General features: G+C 34.3%; 1 protein-coding gene across 1 annotated transcript; it reads left to right on the top strand.

The window, feature by feature from the left end:
* The first annotated feature begins 6,475 nt into the window (after positions 1 to 6,475).
* Positions 6,476 to 6,931, top strand: LOC140446628 (zinc finger MYM-type protein 6-like). The gene has a single exon (XM_072539209.1). The coding sequence runs from the start codon at positions 6,476 to 6,478 to the stop codon at positions 6,929 to 6,931; it is 456 nt and encodes a 151-aa protein (XP_072395310.1).
* The last annotated feature ends 14,268 nt before the right edge of the window (positions 6,932 to 21,199 follow it).

Below are 21,199 nucleotides of genomic sequence, written 5' to 3'. Positions count from 1 at the left end.
TCACAGAGTACTCAGCTTATTAGCTTTCAGTTAAACCAACCATTCTGTATCCTATGGGCGATTTCTCGATCTAGTGTTCCATTTCTTATTATGTAGAAGTCAAGATATTTAAATTTTCCTACTCGTCCTTGTTTTTCCTCAAGCAATTCGATATCCCCAGTCATTTCCATTCCTCCCAACCACATATCCTCCGTTCTCAACCTGATAACCTTAAGTCCCATCTTCAATAGCCCTTCTCCAACCCTCCAACTCCTTCTCCAACATTTCTTTGCTCTCCTCCACTAACACAATATCATCCGAAAAGCTCATTGACCAGAGAGCCCTCTCCTTTACCATAATTAAATTAAACGATGCTTAAACATCAATAAAGATACAGCTCCAAGGCCTGAGAATATACCTTTTCCTATATCTTTTTACATTTTCCAGATGAAAGCAAAGACCGGGCAAAAACGTTTTTTCAAACAGGGCAAATCTAAAACACAATAAGATTCATATATACTCAGTAACAAAAAAGGTAAAAACCAACATATGTTTATTAGAATTCATAATTAATAAACAGAAAGTGATAAAATTTTCTGGTTCACTTGTTATGGTTTTATAGTGGCTGTGTGAATTATTTGATGATAGAGAAGCATTCAGTTTTCGTGAATTTACGGTGCTAATTAAATTTTTTATTTTATTGACGTTTCAATTTCCACTTCGGAAATCGTTCTCAAAATACAAACTAATATTTTTTATTTTGTTTAGCTGACTGAGAAACCTTTTTTTATTACTCAAAGAGCCTAGAGTGTGTAGAATTCTCCAGGTGACCCAGATAAGTGACTTTAAACGGTTCGAATTGTTGGGTTGCGTGAAACGGATCTATCGATTAGAGAAGTTTCTACGAGAAGCAACGAGCAACAGATCCATACGTATTGTACTGCAATGTAAACGAGCTTATACTCACTAAGACCAAGGATACCGAGTAAGGTGATCTGGAGGTCATAGGGAAACACTGAGCGACAAGATCGCCGACTGTTCGGCTCGAGATACATTCAGTAGTACTCGATCTATCGCAAATTAGTGTTTTGAATAGCATGGAAGAAAATTTGACCTTTTTTCTTTTCGCCCCCTACGGGTACTACCTGTCAAGGCTGAACATTGGCGTAACCGTTTACTCCGGTTTAGAGAAAGAATAATTCTATGGGAATAAAACGGACAAAGAGACCACATATACTCTGTTTTCGACCAAATAACCCGAAGTCCTCCCTATTCAGTAACCCTCGTTGCTCTCCTCCACTAACACGATATAATTCGCAAAGAGCATTGACCAAGGAGCCCAATTCTTTACCATAATTAAATTAATTGATGCTAAAGTGTCAATAAAGATGCAGCTCCAGAGCCTCATAATATACCGCTATATATTTTCACATTTTTTAGATAAAAGCAAAGACTACCTACCGTTATTAAAACCAAGCAAACCTAGAATAAAATTCATATAATAGTATCCCTAGAAATGTTACATGTGAAATAATCGAAAAAATGATGATGAAACTTAAACTTCTGTGGTATCTCAGTCTTTAGGTTTGATTGCGTTACAGAGTACCACTATTGGCTGATATGCATATTTCAGCCTTTTGACTTCTTCAGAGAAAAATCATGCCAAGCTCTAACGAAAAAACCTTCTCCGACTATAAAAGTCAATATTTGAAAAATATTTATAAACAGACGTGCAGCAACATCTACTAATGAGAATATAAATGGGAAACCGAATTAAGGGTAAACAGTCGGAGACGGTTTAACTTCGTTAGAGCTTGCCATGAGTTCGTTCTGAAAAAGCAAGAGACTGAAATATGCATATCAGCGAATGGTGGTATGCTGTAACGAAATCAAACCTAAACCGTCTATTTTATTTTTATTATTTTATTCTAGTATGGAGTATTAGGAAATCGTTTTCACGAAGTGATTTCGGTCTAGACAAATTGGCATGTTGTGGATACAATTCTAAATCCCCATACCAGTGTATTTGTCGTCTGCTTGCTTTGCAACGTTTAGAAAGCGCAGATTTAGACTGAATCCTGAATTCGATTTCCGATTTATATTCTCATTAGTAGATGTCATTGTAGCGTCTGTTTGGAAATATTTTTCAAATACTAGTATATGAAAGGTTTCCTGTCAGATTTGTGCAGCCAATCTGTCATGATATCTCTGATCATCCAGGTCTTCTTATTGTAGTACCAGTCGACTTGGAGTTTATCAACATTTATTGTGGTATGGTGCATTGTCATATCCTATATCGCTGTTTGGAGGTAAATTTATTACAAATTTATGAGTAAGTCACTTATCTTCACGAAAATCATATCTCCGTGATAATCACCTTAGTTAGATTAAGATTTCCACCTCAAATACTAATCCATTTTTAACAGCAGGAATAATAATTATTCACCTTTGTCAAAAAATATAATATTTTACAAAAGGAATAAAAAGTTTAAACCTTACATCACTGAAAATTTATCATCCTTGATCGCTGTATAATCCACTGCTATAAATATCTTCATCAAAATCACTGTTTACTGCGTTGTCACCCGTCAATAATTATAATCTGATCAAAATTGCATTAAGTGAAGGTTCTTTTGATATAAAAGTATCGTTATTGACCCAATTTTTTTTCCATTTAATAACACAAAATGTGTAAAAAATCTCATCAGATAATTCCATAACGTCATGTAATTTGAAGCTGACTTTTTTTCGCCAACGAAATTTTAAGTGCGTCCCAAACCAGTTCAAGCGGATTTAGAAACGGATGATATGGTAGCAGAAGATGGTTACAGAAGAATCCTATGAATACCATGGACTCCAAGAATATCAAACGCAGAAGTTACTAAAAGAACAGAAAATGAAGCTGAAGTAATATGGAATATCTTCTTCTTCTAGTGCCGTCTCCACTAATGAAGGTTGGCTATGCTATAACCATTGCAAATTCGTCTCTATCTTCTGCTTTTTTTAAAAGCGTCTGTGTTTAACCAGGTTCAGTCGCTAATGTTTTTCAGCCAGGATATTTATCGTCTAGCAGGACCCTTTTTCCTTCGATTTTACCCTTTATAATTAGCTGCAACAACTCGTACTTATCATTTTTAAGTATGTGCCTCAAATATGCTGTCTTTCGCCTTTTAATGGTGGTCAAAAGTTCTCTGTCTCTTCCCATTCTGTGCAACACCATTTCGTTCGTAATATGATCGGTCCATGGTATCTTCAAAATTCTCCTAAAAAGCCACATCTCAAAAGCTTCCAGTTTTCTCATTAAGTCAACATTAACAGTCCAGGCTTCGACACCATAAAGAAGAATAGACTAGATATAATATTTTACTATCCGATATCGGATTTGCAGGTTACTCAGAAATTTCCTCATCTTCAAAAAGGCTGCTCTTGATTGCTCTATTCTTGAGCGAATTTCTGATTTCGGATTCAGATCTTCCGTAATCCAGAGTCCTAAGTATTTCATTTTGTCCACTTGCTCAATATTTTTATTTTTTGTCCTTGTAATGACTTTGCCCCTCGTACTGATAACCATGGTTTTTGTTTTCTTTATGTTTATTGTTATACCAAACTGTTCCCCAGTATCATAAATTATGTTTAGTAACATCTGCAGGTCTGTCTCACTTTCAGCGATAATGACTGTATCGTCAGCATAACGGATGTTATTTATATGGATATGGACTATCAGAAGAAGGCTCAATCGAATCAACTCGTATATCGATGGAAAAGCATTTCATCATTGTATGTTATTTCTTTTCCTAAACCATAGTTGCATATATGCTTTTTTATATGTAGATGTTGGCTGTTTATCCTCTGTTTATTTTAGTATGGTGCATTGTCTTATCCTATACCACTGTTTGGAGGTAATTTTATTACCAATTTATACGTAAGTCACTTCTAGTAAGTAATTAACGAAGTTCCTAGTTAGATTGAGATTTCCACCTCAAATACGAATCCATTTTTAACAGCAGCAATAATAATTATTCACTTTTGTCCTTTGGAAACTGGCTGGACTAACACCAATAATTGTTGTCCTCTACGCAATCCGAATGCAAGTATATATCAATAATTGTAAGTCTATGTTCCTTGCTTTTCCTAATCTTCATAGATGAAAATCTTAATAAACGTTCATAGTGAACAAGGGTGCATGATAATATTATTTATTCTGGTAATAATTTTAATGCCTGCAGATATCTGCTCGTTTAGAAATTTGAGAACGATGTATCTTCCTTTAACTAAGTAAATTAGATTATGTAACATGCGTAGCTGGTGCGAGTTAAGATATTTAAGCTGTCAGTTTTAATAACGTGCAAAAATATCCATAACAAATCTCATAAATCACTCTCGCTGAATAATAGATTATCTGAAACTACCGCATTACCTAACATTGGAAAAAATCGTGCTGCTTCCTTGCCGATAATTGCTAACTAAAATTAAATATAAATAATGCAAGTAATTTTTTTTAAATTGGCCCCTTAGGATACGTAGGCTGTGAATAGTAAACTATAATTTAGCTACAGAAGAAGTAGGTAATATCTAGATCAACAACTAATAAAAAATTTCGTAACTAATTACTATGAGAGCTAGTTAGGTGTATGTCTTTTCATATTTATACAAAGAAAAATGTTTCTGTTATTATTTGTAAATATACAATAAGCCTAAATTTTTGTTATTTTTATTTACAATCATTTTAAAAACCTGTTTTACTAAAATATTTTACCATACTAAATGATACTAAAATCACTTTAGACTGAAAATTCCACCTACAATAAGAGTCCACTAGATCAGGGGTCACCAAATGGCGGACCGCGGTCCGCATCCGGACCGTGAGCTTGTTTTTTGCGGACCGCGGTTAAATTCAAAATATAGTAATAAAATTATAATCAAATCTAAATATATAAAATGTCTTTACATTTTTAAAATGCACAGTACTAATACTATATAGAAATACTCGTAATCTAAACAATATGTTTCGACTAAACGGTTTTCAAAAATTTCAGGAACTACCTACCTAAAAATAATGTTTTAGCGAACTACAATTTGCATATTTGTGACGTATCTAGTAACCAGTCTATAATAAAACTAAAATATTTGTTCCAAACTTTCAGGTAATAGAACCATAAGAAAATGAACTTCTTTTATATTTCAAATTTTGAATTTCTTTTGTATTTGTAACATTATTTTCATTTGCATATTTCTGACATAGTAACCATTCTATGGAATTTTATGATAATTCTATTGTATTTAAAAAAAAAATAAGGATTGCTGGGGTTGATGCTGGATATTTTCATTTAACATCAATTTAGTGTATCGATGTTATCGAATATTCAAATATCGATGGCAAAACATTGACCATCGAGCCAAGGAGTACGATGTTTGTCAATCATCGATGAATATGGCTCATCCCTAGTCTCAATTTTGCTTGTAGCATCGCAGTCTTCGATCAGTCGTCATTCTGAGTGTTGTTTACCTTTTTATTCTTTTTATCGTGTTTCTAGTTAATACTTTCAAGTGTTGTTTTCTATATAGTTCAAGCGTTGTTTATATTTTACATTCATATTAATATGAATAAGAAGAAAAGAAAAAAAAATCGGTTGCCTGTAAAGTCGGTTTTACGGTCGAATATTTTACGTGATAACGTCTTTTTCTCGGTAGAATATTTATTGATATGAATATTATTAAATTGCACAATAGGAACAAGGAATTGAATGAAAATAAGAATTGCACAAATTTTAACTATAGAAATATATTTTGTTTACTAAAACATTGTACATGTAAACTTAAACTTAACTAATTTCTATTTGAGTGATTTTGTTGAGGATAGGACGATGATAGGAGAAATATGAAATGAAAGGAAGTGTTTCTGCTGTAATGTGTCTTGAACGCCAAGAACGCTCGAGAAAGACAGAAACACAAGCACGGAAGCACGCACCGATTCAACGCGCCTAATTCTCTAGTGCTGCGCGCGCAGCGGACCGATCATGTTTGAGTGGGAGAGAGACGCAAGGCAATCGCCGGTCCGGCGGGCCTCTCTCTCGTTCGGTGACTCACTGTAACAGACGTGAGCGGGCGTTACACTTTTTCATGAATGACTCCGAGCCACAACCTAATTTAAGACGTTGTCACGTCAAAATTGAATCAGAAAACAGGCAATTTCAACATGAATGGACAGATTTATAATTTTTCACTTTGCCAAACCGAGTTGGAGAAGTACCTGTTGGTTTGATTTGCCATCAGACTGTGGCAATAATTAAAAGTTCTAATGTCAAACGGCATTACGAAACAAAACATAAAATATTTGACGAAGAATACAGAATTGGAACTCTCAATTCGTAAAAGTAAACTTGAGAGTTTACTTTCAAATTACGCTACATCTACGAAAATTATTAAGCGATCAATGACCGATCAAGAAAAATGTTCTGAGGCTTCTTTACGCATTTCCTGAACGCTTGCCAAACATATGAAGCCATTTAGTGACACGGCTATCGTTGAAGAGTGTTTTCTGGAAGCAGGAAATTCATTATTTGAAAATAAAAAGCATGTTGTCGATACTATTCAGCGTATTCCAATATCTACTACTTCAAGCACAAGGAATACACAGGTATTGGCAGATGAAACACACAAAACAAAACAAATCTTGGCTGTCAATAAATATTTTGCTTTGGCATTGGATGAGTCATGCGACATTACAGATACAGCACAACTTGTCATTTTCGTGCGCTACCTGGATAGAACCAGTAAAGAGTTTGTTGAAGAACTTTTGACTATTTTACCAATGTCAGGAATTACTACAGGAGAGGATTTACACAAGGCTGTGGTGAATTATTTTGCCGAGGATAGTTTGGATTTAAAAAAGTTATTTCGATCCTATGTGCAATGGAAATCTAGTATCAAAGTGTGTTGTGTTGCAGTTTAAAATCAAATTTTCACAGTAAAATGCAAATCGTCATGTGAACTTTATACGTCAAAAATCATGTTTGAGGCATCGTCAATTAAAATCATTAGTAGAAGACACTAATGCTCAGTTTGACGATTTGATTCTTCATAACAACGTGAAATGGCTAAGCAAAGGTTTAGTGTTTAAAAGATTCTTTGTTATACTTGACAACATAAAAGAATTTCTGTCCACTATTGATAATGAAGCTGCCAATGACCATTTGGGCTTCCTCTTGGACACAGAAAACGTTGCAACTATCACATTTTTGGCAGATTTCTTCAGATATCTGAACTTCCTAAATTTAAAACTACATTGCAAGGGAAAACTTGTTTGTGAACTTCTGTCGGATGTTAGAAGTTTTTCTAAAAAGATTGAACATGTTTCTGAGGATATTAAGGCAGAACTTTTGTATTTTCCTCTCCTTAAATTCGTTTGGGATAGTAATAAAGATATTGATGTTACCCAGTTCTCACGTTTTATTATTGAACTTGATTTGAAGTTTAAAAAACGATTTGCAGATTTCCACCCCGATTTGCACCCCTCCCTAAACGAGTCGGCCTAGTCGCCTGGTTTCAACCACGTAACCAGGATGGGTGTTCGATCGTGAGGGCTCAACTACTGGAGGGTTTCTGGGTAACCCCCTCCCCCCCCGCCCCCGGTTACGCTACTGCTTTAGTGCTGAGTGTCCGGACCGCGGAAGTGTAGTAGGTTTTCGAAACGGAGCCTCAGGGAATATAATTAGTGACCCCTGCACTAGATGCAAAACTCTGTATTTGCAAAAATTGAAAAAATCGAATTTCAGCTGACAATTATTTATCACATGTTGAAATTCAACTGCAAAGTCAGGCATTAGAAATTTTGAGTCAGATGAAAAACTCTGTATTTGTGAACCTATGCCAGTTGCATAACTGTGTAATTGCAATTGGCCAATCGCTTGCATTTTTTGGGTCACATGTCACGTCACATGTGCACATGTCAATTACGCCATCATACGCCATTATGAAGGCGCACATGCGACTGGGTCCACTGTCTGTTGTTTGAGTGCTCAAAACACCAATGTTATTGCAAATAATTGACATTACGGATTTTCATGTGCATATTAGACATTGTGAAAAAGAAAAAGGGAGAAAACGAGTTATACAAACAGCAAAATGGAAACGAAATGTAATGAAACTTAAGAGGTAAGAGGTGTCTAAAATTAATTAGATAGGTTCGGGACTTATTGTCAATATTTTTAAGCATAAACCTAGTGATTTACCCAGGTTTCCCACCTGTAATCATACAACGAAAGTTTATTGTTGTAAGGTTTTAAAGATGCGAGACATTTAGCGGTTCCATAATAATATGTAATAACCACTGACAAAATAAAACAAGATATTTTGTGCTGAAATTTTGTGAAGGTCAAATCCAAAGAGATCAAGTACAAACAACCTACATGGAATTTCAATTATAGTCGGTTTGCTATTCCCAGTCCCGCACTAAAAGCACGTCATATTTGTTTTTGGCACATATGCCAGCTAATACATCTTATTTATCTCTATATATTGCCCATCGAGCAAAAAGACAAAAGAGGGAATCTAATCGTTATGAAAAGGAGACCAAAATTCATAAAAGTGGCCTCTTAATATGGAGGACATATCCGGGAATGCAAAGGCGCCAAATTTAAAGTAGCTATAAAATATTTTTTAGAATGAGTCTTAAACGAGAAAGTTTTAATTAAATAATAACTATAATAGTCTAAGAGGTGATACAATTGTTAAAAAACTTCAATATAAATAAGCTTTCATGTGGCAGTTGGGACAAACAATAACATAACCCAACTTAATTCGATTTCTTAAACAAGGAAAGTGACTCTCTTTCCTTATTTAATGTGGTCTCTCAAAATAGCACCTCCCGTCTAACAATATTTTTGCCCCCACTACCTTTACATTCCCTCTTCTGTCTTTTTGCTCGATGATATTGCGTCGATAATAATTTAGATCTTCAAGTATAAATAGTGTACATATTATGCGTCAACTTTACGAGAAATGGCAAGGTGGAGCAATGATAGGACGAAGAAAAATCAAAAACCTATGTTATGCTGATGACACTGTTATATTGGCGTCATCACCAGAAGAATTAAAACAAATTGTGAATAGGCTAAGCACGGTGAGTATGATGATCATCGATAGAATCAGAAACAACCAAGCAGAGATAAGAAACATGGCAGGTTACGAAGTGGTCAAGCAATTTAATTGCTTAGGCTCCGTTATTATTAACAGTGGAGGATGCAAAGAGGAGATCCGTCGACGCATCACAATGGCCAGATCTGCAACAGCCAAACTCACAAAAATTTGGAAGACCACTGACATCACAAAATTACGCCTTGTTCGAGCATTGATATTTCCTATCGCCACTCAGAAACTTGGACAATAAAAAAATCCGATTCAAAACGTTTAAAGGCATTTGAAATGTGGGTCTACCGTAGAATGTTGCGCATACCACGGACTGCCCATCGCACAAATAACTCAATTCTAGCAGAACTTAACATAAAAACTAGACTCATTGCAACTATCAACCAAAACATACTGAGATATCTTGGACATATAACTAGAAGAAGAGAAGGCATGGAGCAAATGATAGTTGAATTTAATGTAGCGGTTAAAAGATCCAGAGGAAGATCTCCAGTACGCAATAAAGGACATGACTTTTTACTCATTCTCCAAAGCAAAACAACACGCACAGGAGAGAGATAATTGAACAGAAACAGTCAAACAAATTACATGACGCCACTACATTCTTACGAAGGCGAAAATATATAAAAGGAGGAGAGGAACAACGAAAATGAAATGAAAACGGATGTTCTTATTTTGTGATTTATAAAATATCGATCGATCATACTGGTCAGTAAAGGGTAAGTCTATGAAATCAGGATACGCTCAATTGCATTGGTCTGCATGAGAGTGCAATCTTCATGGAGATTTCTTCTGTGTACCTGATTATACCGAAAAAATATAATACGTGACTATTTTCAATAAATTGTGCAAAGAGTACATTTTCATAGTGTCCTATAAATAGTTAAAATTTTCATATCTGAACGAGTTAACAATTTCAACTGTTAAACACAGCAATAAATACTATTATGAATGTCAAGTTTGCACGACATTTTAAATTTATTTATTAAATAAATTTACATTTATCAATAAAAACAAACCATAATTTGTTTGTTGTTGAGCACGGTCACTAGATCAGATATCAAAAGCGATTAGAAATTTCAAGGTTATCTTATTCTGAACACATATCCGATACACTATTCTTTAACTGTGGTTCTATCGTATGTCTATGTTATTATTAACTGAGTTACTGTTGCATAAATCCTACATTTTACTTCCATTTTTATGTATTTGTTTTCCTATTTTATACTGTTTAGCATGATAATATTCGTATGGCTTTCATACCACACCTCTTTCTCAATATAAACTTATCTAAAAATTTAAATAGCTAACTATGTATTTAAACTTCATTTCCTGTTGTATTATTTGTTGATCTATACCTTTTTTGCATTTTATGAGACTTTTGAAGTGGTATACAAATTTTAAACTTAAAATATCGGTACTCACGGATTAAGAAAAAATATTTAACTACCAATTAGCTTGTCTTGGTATTTTTACGGCAATAAACCAAATTAACGTCATTTTGCTTTTTTAAATTTTTATAAAATCGACGTAAGCCATGTAAATGATACGACTGCCCCCCTTAATTTTTCTATTAAGTTCTGATTACAGTTTTTGGGGACGATTTTCCCACATTTTCATCAACACAAAGGACCGTCCCTAATGATACTTGGCAAATTCCAATCACGTATATACATTATCGCAAATTACCGCTTCATCTGCGTATTCCAATGAAATTTTTCTCAGTGTGAAGCCCATAACCGATTAAAGAAAAAAATACAGAAAATGCCCTCTAGTCATCGGCTATATAAAATGAAACGCTCCTACAGTAAACCACATTCAGCCGCAGAAGAAATATGTGATTCATCTTGAGAACTTCCCAGGGCCATAGGTGGAATGCTGGGAAAGACCCTCTGGGCTTTTAGTAGCGAGCTGCCCTTACTCCTGACGGTTCAGAGGTCATGTTACTGCAACACAGTTTTAGGCCAGTTTCTAATAAAACGTCTGTATGGAAAAAAATTTAATATCTTACAAATAATTAGCAAAACGTAAATGAATGATCAATCAGTGATTACTTTACTTATATAATACCTGCTTAAAAATTTATCTTAGACTTTATCATTATTGTCTTTGCCTTTATTCATACATGAATGCAGCTTACTTATTACTTCTTCTTCCAATGTTCATCTTGGCAGGGAGGGATAAGGATATCTTTATTATGAAAGGAGTGAACATTTTGTACCCGTTTAGGATCAGTTGATCCTATTTAGGCTTGATTTGTATGTATTTTTGTATGACAGTACAAAGACAAAACAGTCCTAGAATCCACTGAGGTTTAGCGTAACTTCTGTGGGAGCATCTTGGAGGTTGTTGATATGGAGTCGCTATTTGAATCAGAGGCGAAAGGCTTGTTTGGATTTAGATGTTCTTTCCAGAGTGAATGGAATCTTGGAGGTTGTTGATATGGAGTCGCTATTTGAATCAGAGGCGAAAGGCTTGTTTGGATTTAGATGATCTTTCCAGAGTGAATGTGTGTATTTTTTGGGCTAGATGTGACAGAGTTGGATCTCTAGTGACCATTGTTTCTGTGTTATTTTCAAGCATATACTCGTCCACGCAACCAGTGTATTACACTGTAATTTTGTGGACGGGCGTGCTCGAAAATAGAGGCGACTCGGCTTTCGAGCGTCAACTTGTCGCATTTCGCCCAGTGTGAATGTGTGTGTGTGTGCTTTAACCCAACTAATCTAAGTGTCAATCACTTAGATTTTCCATGTCCGAGCACAGATCCCGTGTGAAGTAACGGAGGCTGCAGTCGAACGGGGGTCCCAGTGATGAGGATGCTTCGGTAGCAGAAAGAGGACCACTTTCACTGTTGGGTTAGAGTGTGTGTGATTTGTGTGAGTGTTGAAAGTGTGCGAGTCTGAGTCGGCAAGGGCCAAAAACTGTGTTCTCTAGTAACCATTGTTCCTGCAAGCCGTTTTTACAATTGCGACCGACTCCTGAACTAGTGCTTTGCACTAAAATTCTATTGTCGGTCGCTTTTGTTAACGGCTAGGCCTCGTCGGAGTTCGATAGACGGTTTCAGCAATAGTCGGCTCAGGTGAGAAAATAGTTGCAGCTATTTTCTCAGGGACGGACAGGTATCATTTAGTAGTGTGATTGGGAAACTGCAAAAAAAAATCTCCCCCTGTCCGGGGTAGGGAAAAGGATTGGCAGTTAGAGGTATGTGCGGTAGGTTATTGGGGTAGCCTCGAGGATGTCAGCGTAATCTCCCGGAGGTCCGTCAATGCATGACTGCATTAGGACAGACGGGATGTGAAGTTTTTTATTTTTGAGCTTCCGGGATTTTACGTGACCGCGGAAAGAGCAAGAACTTTTTAGGGTGTTTTGGGTATTGGATGGGGGGCCGTTGATTGTTCTGAGTGTGAAATTTTTGTTAAGAGTATTAATTCTCTCAAATATTGGGGTGACGTTGGCTGTTTGATGTACTTCACGAGATGGGAAATACCAAAGTTTTCTGCAAGCACTACGCAGAATTTTGCGCTCCGTAGCGATTAGCTTTTTCTTTTGATAATCTTTTAGAAGGCAATATAAGTTGGACTTATACTCTATAACGGGTCGAATGAATGTTTTGTAAGTGTGGATGAGAGTTTTTGTATTTGTTTTTCCGAATGTTCCTTGAAAGCGGAAGATACTAGGAGTCTGGCTCGGTTTCTGACCCTTTCTAAAGTTCCCTTTACATCAGGTTCCCAGCTGAGTGTCCTAGTGAATAGGACGCCCAGATAGGAAGCTGTTGGGCTAGTAGCTAGTAGAGGGAATTGATCGTCGCCACTATTAATGACTCCGGTCGATGATTTTGGGCTGCGAAATACAATTGTTTGTGTTTTGACAGCGTTACTTATCACTAAGGTACCTATATACATATAGGACCATATTAAAGGCAGGTCTTTTTTGACATTTTTTGTTATGGACTACCTAAGTCTGATGTCACAATGGGTGGGGATTTTAAAAACGTTTCCAAACATTTCTAATTTTTGTATGTATTTGTCCCATAAGAAGTTGGAAATATTGGTTTTTTTAATTGTTTAAAGAATAAATAAGGATTTTTGGTTATGAACATTCATTCTGTGCGATTGGTATTATTTGTTGTTCGTGAATTTGTGAGGTAAGAATATCAAAGGATTAAGATATTTATTATGAATGTTCATATTTTAAGGTTATGTTGTATGCTTAAAACTTTAATTATTTTTTTACTGCATTTCACGGTATTTTGTTGTTGTTTTTATCAGGGTTATTTCAAAATAAAAAATCAATAAATCATTGAATTTATTTACGAAGTTAAAAAATATTTAAATTAATGTTTTATTCTTTTTTAGTTGCCAGTTATCCTGTTAAATACTAATGATATTCATTTTCTCGTAGTTTAAGTTGCGATATAACATTCTGTGGAAACCTTTCTACCAAATTTCCATAATGAGTGTTTAAAAAAAATGTTTTTTGAGTGTTGTAATAGTTTTTGAGTTTATTTTTTAAATCCTTTGCAGGTGGCAGGTTTGTTGGTGCCAAACTTTGATAGAAATCCCGCCTACTCTCTGGTTTGGTACGGGTCGAGTTTTTTTATCCAATATCGTTGTTATTATTCTTGCGAACGGCTTGTACATATGGCTTAACAGGGTAATGGAACGATAATTTTTTAGGTGGTGTTATCTCTTTTTTATGTAGCAGAATTGTTAGAGCCTTATTTCATAAAGACGGATATCAACTTTTCTATTACAAAATTCTTATATTTTGACATAGGTAGTATTTGTTATAATGGATTATATAGAGCAAAAACGACTAAGACTAGGTACGGACATGTCAGAAAAGAGGACTCATGATGCTGGCTAAAGAAAATTATTAAATGGAAACATAAAAAGGGGAAAATCCTTAACGGCGTTACGAAATAAAGTAGATGACGCAATGGAAAGAAACGTACCAGACGGCTATATTCACGAGAGAAGTAAAGGGGGAGAACATTTTAGAGAAAAAAAATACAGTGAAAACTGTGGAAATGTTTAGTAGTAATAGTATCTTTACGTATTTTTATCACATAATTCTAACAAATAATTATTCTAAATGTAACTATATTCATAAATTATTAATTAGTCATTAAATGGTACGACTGATAAAAGTCACTTTGCAACTTATTTTTTATATACTTTTTTCTATATTCAGTAGTGGGTAAACTTGATTGATTATTAGTTATTACAGTGGTCAAAGCGGAGTCAGACGGGGTGACTCGTTAAGCCCACTTCTCTTTAATATAATAATGGATGAAATAATACAAGCAGTACGTAAAGGTCATGGGTACAGAATGGGGAACAAAGGAATCGAAATATTATGTTATGCAGACGACGCCGCATTAATCGCCGAGACAGAAGGCAAGCCCCAACAATTAACACATATCTTCAATACAACAGCCAAGAAATACAATATGATAATATCAGCAGTAAAAACCAAATGTATAATAACATCTAAATACCCACTACAATGTAAAATTGAAATTGATGGGAAAATAATAAAGCAGGATGCAAGGTTTAGATATCTGAGAATAGATATAACTAGTTACGGAGATGTTGAAGAAGAAGTATGACAACAAAGCTTAAAAGCAAGTAAAGCAGCGGGATCTCTAAATGACACAATCTGTAAGAAGAAACGCCTAAGACAAGACACAAACAGAATCTATAAAGCAGCAATTAGACCTAACTGAGTACATGAGTATCGGAGGAGATCAACATAACCTTCTCGTAGAGGAAAATCAAGAGATCAAACTATGTGATGACTACAAATACCTAGGAGTAAAGATCACTCAGGACGGAAAATTGGATGCAGCCATTAAGGAACGAAATACTCAGGGAAGGAAAGGCATAGCCTTACTGAACAGCGTACTGTGGGATAAAAACATCTCTAAAGAAAATAAAAGAAGAATATACAACACCATAATAAAAAGTATCACAACATATGGATGCGAAGTGTGGCCCCTAAAAGACAGAATAGAGAAAATACTTAGAGCAACAGAAATGGACTTCTGGCGCCGCTCGGCGGGAATCTAAAGACGCGACAGAATAACAAACGAGAGAGTCCGAGAAATCATGGGGGTTACACATAATATTGTTGATGACATCAAACCGACACAACTCAGATGGTACGGACACGTAAGGAGAATGCCGGAGAATAGAATACCAAGACAAATTCTTGTATGGCAACCAAGAGGTAGCCGAAGACCAGGAAGGCCTAGAAGAAGTTGGAGAGAAGGAGTTGATAAAGAAATCAGAGAAAGAGAACTGGAGGACGATCTATGGAACGATAGAATGAGATGGAGATTGGAAATCGGAAGACGTCGAAGAACGTTGTAAACCGACATTATATATATAGCAATTAGACCTATAAGAACATACACAGTGGAGACAAGACCTGGCACATCTAAAACGAGACGACTACTAGAAACAACTGAGATGAAAATAGCCCGACGAATATCAGTTGGATAGGGAAAGGAGCGAAAACATAATAAGATCATGCAATATAGAAGACATAAATGGATGAGTGACAAAACGGAAATAGGAGTGGAACGAACACATTAGTAGAATGGCAGAGGGTACGAATAGCACGAGATAAGTCACCAAATGGACAAAGAAGTATTGGCAGACCAAGAAAAAGATGGTGCGATAATTTAAACAATTTAAGAGGCTAATATTGAAGAAAAAACATACTTTAAAGCCTACATACAAGAAGGAAGAAGAAGAAGAAGACAATAGGTGATCAAATTATTATGATCACTGCGAAACATTTTGCATTTTGGTGTTTAATAAAAAATAAAACTGTATATAAGCATTTAATAATATAAGTATAGTATACAAATAGATGAGGAACACGTTCTTTTACAAAATTTTGAAATATTTTTTCTTTGACCTTAAATAACAATTTTTTTTTAATATTTGATATAACTTTCTTTAGCCTCGTTGACAGTTTTAATCCTTCTTGGCATGCTTTAAATGTTTTTAATGAAGTCTTCTCTTATTTTATCGTCTCTGTGACAGTTAGCACCCTCTTCATAAGCTTCCATAGATTTTCGATCGGGTTGAGATCTGGGAGTTACCTGGCCACTTAAGTTCTTTAATTTTCTCTTTTTTTTTTCAGGTAAGATATTACTGTTTTTGCCTTATGGCACAGTGCTGAATGGAGTATAAAGGTAAAATCTTCCGATTCATCATTTCCTTCACAATGTACAGCCTTCATGTGCCCTTGCTACTGATCACAGACAATACAATGATTTTGAGAGGATGCTTTAATTGCTCCACTATGCAATCCTAGTGATATTTTTTACCCACCCGTCTTCAGACTAAGATCGACTTGTCCATGAGTATCTCCACTGAAGACTTATCGGAGAAACAAACTTGTGATTAAAAAAAATATAAGATATTTTTAGAATAAAAACAGTGGTTGTAGGGATTTATATTTAGTAGTGATGTAGTTTACCTTAATGCCAATCCTCAATTGTCTAATTTTGGTGTTCAGAAACTGGTATCCCAGCTTCACAGCTTCACGAATAAGTCCCGTGAGGCATTTTCGTGGTTTATTTCTGTTGTTTACGAAGATATCTTTCATTTTTCTCTCGTCTCTGGGCGTAGTGACACGCTTTCGATAACATTTTTGGACACGTTTGTTAGTCAGGGGTTTGTTGGTATCAATTTTTTTCTTAATATTGCTCACTGTTGCTTGCACTACTTGGTATTGTTGAGCTATTTGACATTGTGAAAGCTTTGTATGCCATAATAGTGTCTGTATCTCTACTATTTTAGTTTCAGGGATGTTTACCTCTTAAAATACTAGTAGACAACAAAAAAACCCAATTCCTCTCCTAGCAAGTAATGTAGTGCCTATAAGCCCCCTTTTTTAAAGTTTTATGTTTGTTTTGTCCTGTTAATTGTGTTCTGTTGTCCCTAATTGTGTTTTAATTTATTATTTTAACATTTGACATCACAATTCTCTGCTTAGCCAAAATTAAATGCTTTTATTCAAAAGTTGATAATTACAAGTCAAAGCAATTGCACACCCACAAAATAGTACAAGTACTTTCATTCATTGTCATATAACTGTCCTCTTTCTTTATAAAATTTTCAATGATTTAACACACATTTCCAAATATATCTCTTTAATAAATATAAATAACTTTAATCATTTAAATAATATAAAACATCACATTTTCGTTCAACAAACAATAACATATACCTTACTCCTATATCATCTGTTAACATCCCTCCCCTCAAGAAACTTCCTCCTAAGTTGTTAGACAGTTACAACATTGACCGAAGATTACTCATTATCAGTAATACGGGATAGTTTAAACTATGTATCACCAATAACTACATAAAAACTCTTGTACCGGAATGTAAGTAGTATTTTGTTTATTTCTTATTTATTTCTAATTTATTACAATTCAACAGATTTTTTCTCTTACCAATTTGTGGGTTGTTACTCCGTCTGCTAAAGCAATTTTATGCATATAAATGAACACAGACATGTAATATTGGCATAATTACTAAAACCTTTTTTTGATCTATAACTTTTTTGATCTATATCCTTATAAGACAGCACCCTAATATGGGCTTTTTATAATTTCAGCATTTAATTTACTCTGTACCACTGACCTGATGATGCTTTGCAAATTTTAGAAAGCGAAACCGGTCGTCTTGGGTAGTAAAATTAAACTGATTGCGAGTAAGTCTAATTTATTTCTTTTTACCTCTTTTAAAACGGACTCACACAAGCAACACATTCATGATTTCAGGGATGTCTTGATATTTTTTGAAAATGTCTTTAAGATTAAAACTGATAGTTTTTTTTCACCCACAATCACCGTGAATACGTTATTAAAACATACCACAGCGATAAAACGATATTAATCCTAAACAAAATAAAAACAGACCAATTTAATTCCAACCTCCAACCGCAAATTGACAACAATGTGTATGTTGTGACACAATTTGACACAAATGACAGTTCTAGAACTGGCAATGTCAACAAAACATATTGTCATACCTTAATTGTGTGTGTGTGTGCTGTTGGTTTCTTTTGACTGTGGATACCTTAATTGAATAGCAGCATATGATTTTACTACAAAACTTTCGAACAAATGTGAAAAATTTAAAATTTTGTGACTGATCATAATAATTTGATCACCTACTGTAGTTCTGTATTATATTTGTGTTAGGAAATCTACTGATCTATTTTTATATATACCTTAATAAATATTTATTTATACACTTAAATATAAAAAAAAACATTTTTATAATTTATTATACAAAAACATTGAAAATGAGTTATGATTTTGATTAATATTTGATATGAAATTGGATATAAATTATTTTTACATCAACGCCTGGCCTATTTTTGTTGTTCTTAATCTGAACAAAATTTTTTGAGCATGTTTTAAGAAACGCCATCGCGGTATTTTCTAAAAGGAGTATGTGGGCATGTGCGATGGCGAACCAATGCGGTAAGCGGCATTGATGTACCCGGTAGCCGACCAATGTAGCTACTGTTTTGCCCCTCTGATGGTCCATGCAAGGCGTATGTTGGTATAGGACAGCCACTTTTCAACAAAGGGTTTGGGTAATAAAAAGCTTACACCTGAAGAAAAACTACTAAACTGTTGAACCGACACGTAATATCAACAAAACTGTGGTTATGGTGCAAACTATGCATGCAATTCTGAAAAAAATCAGATGCCTATTATTTTAAACAGTTTTTATTGTAGTTCGTTTTTTTAATTATATGTAACTGAAAATCTTGCGCCATTTTATTTTAGATTGCTATTTTTCATGACAATTGATTAGGAAAAGAACATCTTTCAATTAAAATATATAAAAATTAGCAATAATATTTACTAAATTCCTTTGTCGATTCTTTGGAGTTTAGTAGTATTATGTTCTGTCAACTCTATTATTTTATTTTAGTCCAAATGGGATCTGTTTTGAATTGGATATTTTCCATATGAATCTATTTTTTGCTAGAGTCACTTCAGGATGTACCTTGTAACCATAATCACGATATGCGCCAGTTGCAAACCTCGTGTTTAATTTTTTATCTAACAAAATCTGAAAAAAATCAAAAATTTTTGCTTTTTTCTTCGATATTTTCGCACATAAATCAGGAGATATTGCTCTTTCAAAAAAAATTATTAATGGTAAAAGATTTGCTTCTAAATTTTAAAAAATATTTGACTAGCTCAAAATTGAAAATTTAATGCTTATGGTTTAAAAAATAGTAATAATTGGAAAAAAAAGTGCCAAAAGATGAAGTTTTTTTTAAACTTTAAAATACTACTGAAACGTCTGCTAAAGTTTGTTAGGATTGGTGTAATAGTTTTTTGCATAAAAATTTTGCAATCCAGGGTCTCCAAAAAATTGCAAATAACGTCTGCTAAATTTTGTTAGGATTGGTGTAATAGTTTCTTGCATAAAAATTTTGCAGTTTAGAGTCTGCAAAAAATTGCAAATTTGCAAAACTATGCTGTGTCCACTTTAAATATTCGAAAAGTTTTACATACAAAGAAAGGCTGAAGCTGTAAAAGTTTAACACGCACTTTGAAAATTGAAATCGTTCACCTAGGAGCGCCTAGGGAATGTTTTAAAGTTAAAAACAATGTTTAGGCTTATAAATAATTAAAATCGCGAGCATGATGTGCTTCGTGACAATGTGCATAAAAAAGACAAAAAAACTGTTTTCGTGCGTGGGAAGTAGCGAAACGTGTTGCATTTGCATTTTCTCGTTTTTCTGAAATCCGATTTTATTCGTTTTTTTAAATCGATGTCCTAGGGTAAGGTTTCCTAATTTGGACCACTTTTCAAATATCTATTGTATTAAATATGTTAATAAATATTTGACAATTATTTTATTTTACTATTTTATTTTTCAAATAAAAAAAATATAAACAAAAGTCCAATTTGAGATAACGGTATTGATAATTTAGAGAGCTAATTGAACCATTAGCGCCCTAAATTGGTCCGATGGTACAATCTATATTTAAACATGAGGCCAGTGTTAAAAAATATAATATTAACATAACATAAACTATATTCAACGTTTTTGTAACTGATTAACTTAACTTAAATGTAAAAAATCTGTAGGGGAGAGTCACCCAAGTTGGGACAGTTTTTTTTTATAACAAATACTTGAAAATCTATAGATATTAAAAAAAAGTTGAGGTAATAAAATGAAACTTTATTCTAATTATTAACACATTTTAGATATAAACTAAATAAAAAATAAAAAATATGCTTCGTTTTTTGTTATTAAAAAAAAAGTGTGAATGTCCTATCATGAGAAACCGGAATCCTAAGATGGTCCGTTGGGTTTCTCAAAAAGGGACATTACTCTATACAACTTCCACAAATAAAATAGAGATCATCCATTACTCCACAAGACTCATGAGCCCAATTTGAACATATTTTGCAGTTGTACCAGTCTTCACTACTCTCTGCGTACTTCTTTCCACAAACAATGCTTCTGGTTTTCTCAGAGACATATTTCTATGTCGACTCAAAAACCCATAAACCCACTTTTTAGAGGCCATTCGAGTGTCTTTATTAAAATTGTTAGCAATATTATTGGCTTGGGCAAAGTCAAATGCCAGACAACGAAGTTCTTTATAAGTGATTCCAAAAAATCGCCTTTCCATTTCAAGAATATGATCTAAAATTTCGTGTTCCTGTTCAACTGAGAATATTTGCCTAAACCGACCAAGATATTTGTCATTGTCGGTCATGATTTTATTTTTGTTTGTAACTCGTCTTTGAAGAGTACTTAGGAATATTATATCTGTCAGCAGCTTCTCGAAGCGATATTTTGAACGGACCGGTTTCCACGATCAGTTTTTCTTTTGTAATAGGAATTTGGATTTCTATTTGGCATCTGTAAAAGAAAAATATATCAGTGCCACTTACGAGATATAGAGTTCACTGAATAAAACATTTTTTAATGACACATTATCTTTACTTAGCTATAATCAAGGTTAGAATATTATGACCTCCTTGGGTATAATCTAATTACT

The sequence above is a fragment of the Diabrotica undecimpunctata genome, chromosome 7, assembly GCF_040954645.1.
Source record: "Diabrotica undecimpunctata isolate CICGRU chromosome 7, icDiaUnde3, whole genome shotgun sequence".
NCBI lineage: Eukaryota > Metazoa > Arthropoda > Insecta > Coleoptera > Chrysomelidae > Diabrotica > Diabrotica undecimpunctata.
Note: the sequence above shows the minus strand (reverse complement) of the source record. Positions and strands in the feature narration are given on the sequence as shown.

What these genes read in the sequence shown, in the direction of transcription:
- LOC140446628 (XM_072539209.1), top strand. Translation starts at nt 6,476, where the DNA reads ATGAAGCCATTTAGTGACACGGCTATCGTTGAAGAGTGTTTTCTGGAA.